This window comes from Sinocyclocheilus anshuiensis, unplaced genomic scaffold, assembly GCF_001515605.1.
Source record: "Sinocyclocheilus anshuiensis isolate Anshui unplaced genomic scaffold, SAMN03320099.WGS_v1.1 scaffold189, whole genome shotgun sequence".
Lineage (NCBI taxonomy): Eukaryota > Metazoa > Chordata > Actinopteri > Cypriniformes > Cyprinidae > Sinocyclocheilus > Sinocyclocheilus anshuiensis.
This window is the reverse complement of record NW_015540861.1, coordinates 824,231-833,092: the sequence shown is the minus strand read 5'-3', so window position 1 is coordinate 833,092 and position 8,862 is coordinate 824,231. Positions and strand designations below refer to the sequence as shown.

Below are 8,862 nucleotides of genomic sequence, written 5' to 3'. Positions count from 1 at the left end.
TTTTTTTTTTTTCAATTCTTGTTAGTATTATTATGCTTTACAACTTGGTACAATACAACTTGGAAATGTTTTAGGAGATGCACACTGTCTAATGATATGATCGATCAGGTGATGTCTGGCATCCACATCAACAAAATCATGTGACCCGAAGAACATTTTACCCAGCATCCTGTCTGTTAAAGTATTCAGGTATGTTTACGTACTTGTTTGTATTTCCAGCACAATCAGTCTCACATTGAGAACCAGACATGTTCAGTTTAGTGCTATAACAATGAGAACATTTGTTACTATATAAAAGATAATAATATTTAATCAATTGCAGATGACAAATGCTCCAAACAAAAGTGTGTCTGACTGGGACAAAAGGAAGATATCACAAAGGATGCTATTGAAGATAAGGACAAAAGATACTGTGTTCATTCTATGTTCAGTTTCAACCACAAACACCCACCTTCAGGTACACTCAGATTCATGTGATGTCTTATATTTGGAAGTATTAAGATTTTATGTTGATGTGGTAAGTAAAATGTTTGCATTGCGATAAATTGATGACAAAAACATTCCCATTTTAATCACTCAAAATATACTTCCTTTTTTTTTTGAGGTGCTTTAAACTTTGCAGATGATCAGTTTGACAAACAATCAGTTTGTTTTCCATTCTGTGCCTCATTAATATATCCGTGTCTTTTATGGCTTATATGCCAGATGATACTACAGAATATCATCTCTCTTTCAGCTGAATGGTCTCCTTCTTAATATGTGAATATCCTGTATTTTTGAATTTACCTCTCTGGCATCCATCACTGTTCCTACTCCAACGGTGAGCGTCATGGTGGGCACTTTGGAAAGATCGTTCCCAAAGAAACGAGCATTGGCTACTATCGTGTCCTTGGCCAGGGTCTTCACTCTGGTCCTGGACACAAGACTGGAGCCGGGCTCATTAAAGGCGATGTGCCCATCTGGACCAATGCCTGAAAAAAAAAAATCAAGCGTTACAAAAAGGAGAAATAACAGATTAATGGATGATAATATGCGATGATTCTGAATATAATAGTAGTTGGGTATGAAAGTAAGTAATGCAAATCACTGAAAAAACAGTAATGAGCTGAAATGTGCTTAATTATCATAAAAACAATGTAAAAAAAATATTTTGACTGAATTCATTACTTTTTTCTGAATTCATCTTTTTTTTTTTTTTTTACCCCAATAAATTCATAAAAGTTATTACCATTCTGCTCTGTATGTTGTCGTCATATAACTAACAGCCAAAAGCCTATATAATTTGGAGCTGTTTTGTTATTGTTAATTAAAAATGTAAAAAAAAAATTGATTTTATTAATTAAAATAAATCTGCAATCACATAAAATATAAATATTAGATTAAACAAACACATACTTATAAAAGTTAAACTAAAACTGAAATAAAAATAAATTAAAGCTAAATAGAAATATTTTTAAAAAGTATAAAAATTACAAAATTAGTAAAAATAAATGCTAATTCAAAATATTATTATATACTACAATAGTATATAAATAATACTACAATAGCCAATTATTACAACAGCAAGCTTAAGAATCAGTCCTGTGGCCAACAAACAGACCTTTGATTTTGGAGTTGAATGTACAATCACCATACAAGCATTACTGACAGTTAAACTGCTTCGAGAGCCAGTTTTGTGTGTACAGATTAAGATTTGCATCACAAAGCACTGTTACTGGTGTCTCTCGATTAATCTGTGTCTGAAAAAACAATTCATTGGGATCTGATTTATTGCATGCACCTCCCACAAACAGCTCAATGCCACCAGCAGCAGTAATTTGCTGCTCAAAGGCTTCACACTCGGCCTGCAGGTCGCTAGCATTGCCATCCAGTATATGGGTGTTCTGGGGTTCGATGTCAATGTGTTTAAAGAAGTTGTTCCACATGTAGGAGTGATAGCTCTCGGGATGATCCCTGGGCAGACCTGAAGATGAAGAGAAATGTAGAAATTAATTATGATGGTGCCTTTAATTATTACATTATTTTCTACTCTAACACAGTCATAGATACTGCATTCAATTAATGAGAATCACCACTGAGAATAATGGGAATTATGAAAAAAGTACACCAACTAGATTCATTATGATCTGAATTTGATGGAAAACATGCTTTGTTTTAGTCGTGAAACTAAAGTCGTGTCACAACGCAACTATAATGTTTAATAAATGTTTTCTGAACTAGACTAGAAAGGGATTGAGGACAGAGGGGCAGTGCGTAAATGCTTTTTAACATTGTTTTATGCGTTATCCATGCGTTATTTTTTGCTGACTTGCTGCGTCGGCAGCTCTCGTTCGGTTTTGACAGAGTTTGTGGAGATCTTGCATACCCAGCACTTCTCGTGAGAAGTGATCTGTGCAGTTCACACTCACCCACATACTCATCCATGTTAAAGGTCTTCACGAATTTGAAGGACAGGTCTCCATTCTTGTGATATTCGATCAGCTTCCTATAACAGCCGAGGGGTGTGCTACCTGCAAATAATCAGATTATATAATGATCTATATACTTATATAATAATCATAATCTTCCTGATGTATTGAATTTCCAGATATTTCTGAGAAAAAGAAGATATTCAACCAGATAAAAACATGCATAGGGCATGACTGGATTTTATGCACTGGGATCTGATTGGTAACCTTTAGTTTACCTGTTGGGAGTCCTAAAGTGAAGTAGCGGTCAGCGCTGGGTTTGAACTGGATGATCCGGTTGCGGATGTACTTTGCAGCCCATTCGCTGGACAGATCATAGTCGTCCAGAATCACAAGTCTCATGACTTCTCACTGAGAACAGGTCGCTGCAATCCTTAAGACTCTAAAAATAAAGACAGATCAATACATTATTGACCAACACTGACCAATTCAGATGATCAAGCAAAGCCCAGTCCAGTGAGGAGCAAAACAACCAAGATGCACATTTGATTTAATAAATATGATCGAATAGCATGTACAGTATATAATCAGTATGGCAATATATACTCATAACACTGCATATGTTTGCTTTAGAACTTATATTAATGATATAAAAGCCTCTATTGCTTTATTTACAACCAGCTGCGTTTTTAAGTTGTCGAATAATGGTTATGGATATATAATGGGTAATAAAATCTTTTACTTACAGTAATAAAGCGCAGGATCTCAGCCACGTCCGGGTGAATGGATACAAGTTTTCTTTGAAAACACTGATCATGTGACGGAGTTCCGGTCATGTGCGCTGACGACGCACTTCCGGCTTGTAGCAACTGCCCATGTATGGAGACCTGTTTTTATACAGCCTATGATGGAGCCCGAATATGAAATAAGCAATGTGCAGTATGAATGAAATGATATTAAGCATGTAGGATATCGTTTAAATTGGAAATATGTGAATTAAGAAATATTAGTATTTCATATCGTACTGACACAGTTGTTTGATAGAGGAGACTTTATTGATTAATCAAAATGTATGTTTTATTGGCATGACAAACTGTATTTGTAGGTAATAACAATAGTGCAAATATCTATCTATCTATGTTAATTATAATTTTGTCCAATTTTCACTCAAGTCGTTTAATTTCCTTCTTTTCTACTATGCCTGACCTCGCTGGAGGACCCCAGGGAGGCAGACGGCTTTGAGAGAGAGAGAGGAACAGATTCAACAGAAGGCGTCGGATTGAGGGACGATAGCGTGCAGACGTCTGATTCATTTGAGCGAATCGGTTCGTTCGAACAGTTCGTTTCAAGCGGTTGAAAAAATGATCAGTCGATTCGTTTGACGCCACATGATGGAAGTGTTTACAGAAACTGCAACTGAACGTTTTTCTTTTTATGTGATTAAGTAAATATTTAGTTATGATGGCGTGACAGAATTATAGGGTAAATCACTAACACATTGACGACCAAAAAATGAGCGTTTTAAAGCTACATCCACCAAATTTGTCACAGTTTGTCAAGTGACTACATATAAACCTCTCAGAAAACCCTAACAACCACTAATACACATTAGCAACCGTGTAGCGGCTACATAGCTAGATTTAAAACAACTTAGCAAATGAGCATGAATTCATAAGCCATATCGACCTATATATATTGTGCTGCATTCAAACAACACATATAACCTGAAATATTCAGAAATATTCAAGTATCCAGATTGTAGCATATGGCTTAAGTCTATTTTAAACACGTGAACTCCGTAAGTGTTTGTTAACGTTTAGCTGGCTCTTATTCCTCCCATTACCAGTCTTCATATTGACACCTATTGGCAAGCTAGTGATTAACAAAAAAAAAATGTGTTTATATTTTTGTTTGTTATTCTGCGTCTCAATGTTAATACATAGCCTACATCCATATAGTGGAAATTCTAATTTTTGCTTATTGTTGGCGGTCCCTGAACTTCAAAGTAAATAATAATAATAGTAATAATAATAGGCATAGGCTACTTGAAAGTGCTGTTCTCTGTGTGTGGAAATTATTTTATTTCTTTATTTCTTTTCCGAGTGCAAATGTTCTAGTTTATTAATACATTGTTCTAGTTTTCGAATGAAATACTGCTGTTTTAATTGTGTTTTCGACTAAGTCACACAAATTGTCAGATGTTCTCCCAAACCAGTAGAAGAAGAGTGATTTACAAACGCGTTGCGAGTCGGTTCAACCGAATCAATACAAAGAGCCGTTTCAAAACAACGATTCATTTGCGAGTCGGACCTCACTGGGAAGGGATTGAGGGAGGGGTGGAGTGGCCAAGGAGAGGCTGTCTGCTTTCAGATGGAGGATTAAGCTGGTCCCTATCCTGATAGCATCCAGCACCGACACGCTTCCCAAACATCATACCGCACCTGTCCGTCCCGTCTGAATCAGCCGGATCCACCTGCTCCCTTCATCCCGTGCTGGCTCTCCATCGCTGGATCGCACCGGTGTCCTTTCAAACCACGAGGTGGGTGCAGCTGTCTCTGTTGTTCTTCTGCATGTTCATTCACTGGACATGTGTGCCAACAAGGAGCATTTTTAGAGGATCAAGGGTTGTTATTTTTAGTGTTTAGATTCATGTCTATTGTGCGCTCACTGTTGTTCGGACGGACGAAGAGCGAGATTCGAATCGGATTAAGATTAACCGGGAGAACCAACAAAAGATTGACCATTTTTTCTTTGTTTACTAGATTAACACATGACTTCTTCAATCTGAAATGAGATGGCACGTGTGGATTTGGAAAAATCTGTTCAACACGTTGGATCGAGGAAATACAGACAGTTTGAGCGGAGTAGCCTATGTAGGTCATTTTGGGTTTCGCGTCGGACGTCAATAGGATTTTGTCATTTGTTCAAAATATTTTTTTTAGTCTGATTGTCATAGTAGTCTCATCATGATTTTTTTTTAAACGCTGATTTGCACAAGATACTGTGTAAAATGCGTATTTCCTTGTTTGTATGGGAGACTTTAGTTGAAAACTGCAGTGGCTATTATACAAAGAACATTGTCACATCTGTATTTTTAACGATCAGACTTGATCTTAAAACAGCACTTGTGATAAACGTAAAAACGCAAGCAAGTCTGGTACGCGTATTATAACCCTATTTTAAAACCAATCACTGAATCGTTTTAAATGAATGAACAGTTGAACGGAATCGATTCGCTTTAATGACTCGGACATGCCCAGCACTCGCGTGTTTACTATTGCTCAGTGAGCGCTGGTTATTTTGGAGACGCGCTCTTGACGCGGCGCTGCTCTTGCACGCACTGTGGCTTTTGCGTTGCGTTTGGACTATATATGGTTCAGACGGCACATATGTTGTGGAAACAAACTAAGATTTACTCTGGAGTTGTAAATCTCGTAGACCATGTGATTATGTTTTACAGACAGTGGGAGAACTGCTGCGTTATGAATGAGTGAGGTGTGGCATATGCACCCTCTTTCTCTCCTCGCCTTCTCTGTTTTTCGGGCGCTTTGGCAGATCAAGTACACTGCACTAGACTTTATGCTCTATTCCTGCTTTACGTTTAAATATTTTGAGCTTTATTTTGCATGTATTTGCATGAGAGTAGATTGTAATGTGCACACACACGCCACAGCCATACCCAACAAAAAATCTCAATATGTCAGGAGGAAGTGTGGAGAATAAGGAACATGATTATTTAGTGGCGTGTGTGTGTGATATTCTGTACATGCTGAATCTAGAGACAAAACAGGCTACAGAAATGAAACAGGCTACAGAACTTAATACCAAGAAATTATTTATATTAATCTTTTCAACTTTATCATAGCCTACATATTTATTTTAGTATGGTTTTATTTTACTGGGGTTGAACAGCAAGCTTTCTTATAAAACAGTGTAGGGACACAACTGTGAATCTTTGTTAAACATGTACATTTTATTATTAATGTGAATTTAAATTCTATTTAAAATCAATATTTTACTCTATATGAAGTATTGAGTTATGGTTTGAGGGGTGGTGAATGATATTGCCATTATTTAAATCTATTTATTTTATCTATTTAAAATTAATAGTAAATCAAATAACTTTATACATTTATCTTAAGAACAATCTGGTGCTATTTTCATGACTAGTAATACAACAATATAAAACAGCTTTTTATGTTAATTTTTGTTTATGTTTAACTTTTTCCCTTTCAAATATTTTCCAAATTATTTGGCTTCTTTAAAATTAATAAAAAATACAATATTGCGTCAAAATGTCAGCATATATGAAACACTTCAGAAATCAGAAATTCTTTGGAATTAAACAATAGTTTTTTTTAACCAGCTGTGATATACAAATGACAGTATTACAACCTTTGATTTGAATTTTCAAAGAAAAAAGGTATTTGAAAATCAAAGACAAAAAGACAAAGGTAAAATACTATTTGAAGCAATAATTCAAAGTAATCAAATAAATAATGTACAATAAAAAACGAATAATCTAATTTGGCAATTAAACATGATTTTTTAAAAAGCTGAAATAATAGTGAAATACTACTGTTTATCCTCAAGAGCTCATAGCAGGTTTCTTTTGAAAGTTTCATGTTATGTTATGCAAACTGAATTGGGATTTTTGCTTCCTGAACCTGACTTTGGTATTTTATTGCGAGATATTGTCTCACATCTCAAGAATTAGCATGTGGGAAGTGTGTGTTCACGTGTGTTTGGATTAGGGAAGTCTTCTGCTCTGTGTATGTGTATGTGTATGTGTATGTGTGTGTGTGTGTGTGTGTGTGTGTGTGTGTGTGTGTGTGTGTGTGTGTGTGTGTGTGTGTGTGTGTGGATGTGTGTGTGTGTGTACGTGTGTATTCTCAGCATTTTGTGTGGCTTCAGGCTCAGCTGATGACTCAGTGATGAATGGAGAACATATGATGTAGTTCCAGTGCAGAGAAACGGCCTGCTGTACTTAAACATCAGGAAATACAGGAAGCTCCTGTAACCCAAATTCATTCTTACTTCATGACACACACACACACAAACATGCACAGGTTTTTCTACCTATGATTAGCCTCTTTCATGGCCTCTGGTCTTCATTTGTGTCTAAATAAACCACTTTGCTTAACTGAACAACGAATCTGAATCACTTTTTGTAAAGTATAGATGTACTTACAGTGTGAGTTTAAAAATCTTGTTTTTAAATGGCTAATGGCCGTTGTGTTATTTTTGTGTTATTTTATGTTATTAATATTATTAATATTTTTAATGGGGTTTTTTTACATTTTCCATCATTTTGTTGTGTTGTTGTTGTCATTTCATTTTTTTTTTCTTTTAATATATAGTTTTTTAATTAATTTTTATTACAGCTCTAATTTGAGTTATTTTAGTACATCAGACTAAATGAAAATGATACATTTTGTTTTGGCAACTAGCTGAAATAAGCTACCTGAAGTTTTTTATATTTTATTGAATTTTAGTTAATGTTTATTTTATTTTAAGTAGCAAGTTTTTTTTTATGGTTTTAATTTTAGTTAACCCTGCTTTAGTTCACGTCACAGCCTGGCTAAATTATGATTTTCTACTTGCTATTGCTATCAGGTGGTGTTTAAAATTTAGAGGGAGTGGCCTTTTCATTCTAAAGATAATTTTATTGAATGAAAATTTGTGTACATCCTGTCAAACAAGTTTTTTTTTTTTTCCTGCTAAAAGTTAATTTTGTGTATATTTAGCACAAGCTAAGAAAAACAGACTAAAAGCCAGATGCAAGTCATTAATAAGTGCAAATTCCGAATATTAATCTCCAAATGGTAGCTAGATTTACCAGCATTCTGGGAACTGAAAGCCCTCAGCTGCTGTCGCCGATGGAATTGAATTGAGAGATTACACAAAAGGTTCTTTCTTTTATTATGCTAATGGACGGCTCTGACAGTTAGAACGGGGAAGAGAAGGGCGATTTAATTAGTGCTAAAGAGGAAACGTGGAATCATTTTCAACACACAACAAACTGCTGACTGGCACAGACAAAGCAAAGGAAACGCCATTGTTCTAGGACCATTTATTTGGCTGTTAGTTAATGGGTATAGGATGAAACAAATCTGACCTAGTTTACAGACTGAAGCTGTGAACCGCAACACGTCTGCTGCATTTCTTTAGTCCTCAGTTGGTGCACTACCAAGCGGGACTGAACCCTCGTTTTAAGAGCATATGCCACATCTTATTGCGTTATTCAGGAATGTGATGCAGCAGAGAACAGCCAATAGAACTGGACACGATGCGTTACATTTGATGTTCATTTGCTCAATGTGAAATGTTAGAAATCTCAGTGGAATCTCTAAAATTCATTGGCATTTAGACCTGGAGGGCATATGGTTAATAGCTTCTTTCTTTGAGTCTCTCACTGTGTAGAACTGCTCATGCAAACCTACTATTGAAAAGC

At 35.7% G+C, this 8,862-nt stretch overlaps 2 protein-coding genes across 4 annotated transcripts in view; one reads left to right on the top strand and one right to left on the bottom strand.

Annotated features, from left to right (window-relative positions):
• gnpda2 (glucosamine-6-phosphate deaminase 2) overlaps positions 1–3,291 on the bottom strand; it is a 6,736-nt gene extending 3,445 nt beyond the window's left edge. Inside the window, exons 1-5 of the mRNA XM_016485553.1 lie at positions 3,155–3,291; positions 2,687–2,850; positions 2,409–2,510; positions 1,781–1,963; positions 787–971 (exon numbers count right to left, since the gene is read on the bottom strand). Coding sequence (XP_016341039.1) covers positions 787–971; positions 1,781–1,963; positions 2,409–2,510; positions 2,687–2,810 — 594 coding nt within the window. The 5' untranslated portion in view covers positions 2,811–2,850; positions 3,155–3,291. The remainder of the gene's footprint in view (positions 1–786; positions 972–1,780; positions 1,964–2,408; positions 2,511–2,686; positions 2,851–3,154) is intronic.
• A 1,474-nt stretch (positions 3,292–4,765) lies between these two features.
• The window catches only part of frmpd1b (FERM and PDZ domain containing 1b), a 39,590-nt gene continuing 35,493 nt past the window's right edge, over positions 4,766–8,862 (top strand). For 2 of the 3 annotated variants that reach the window (XM_016485549.1, XM_016485547.1), the window contains exon 1: positions 4,816–4,947. Coding sequence is in view for 1 of the 3 variants with exons in the window: in XM_016485544.1 (XP_016341030.1) it covers positions 5,198–5,281; positions 7,590–7,591 (86 nt within the window). In the remaining 2 variants the exon portion in view is untranslated. Of the gene's footprint in view, positions 4,948–5,170; positions 5,282–7,589; positions 7,592–8,862 lie in introns of all 3 variants that reach the window. The other variant, XM_016485544.1, reaches the window with a different exon arrangement.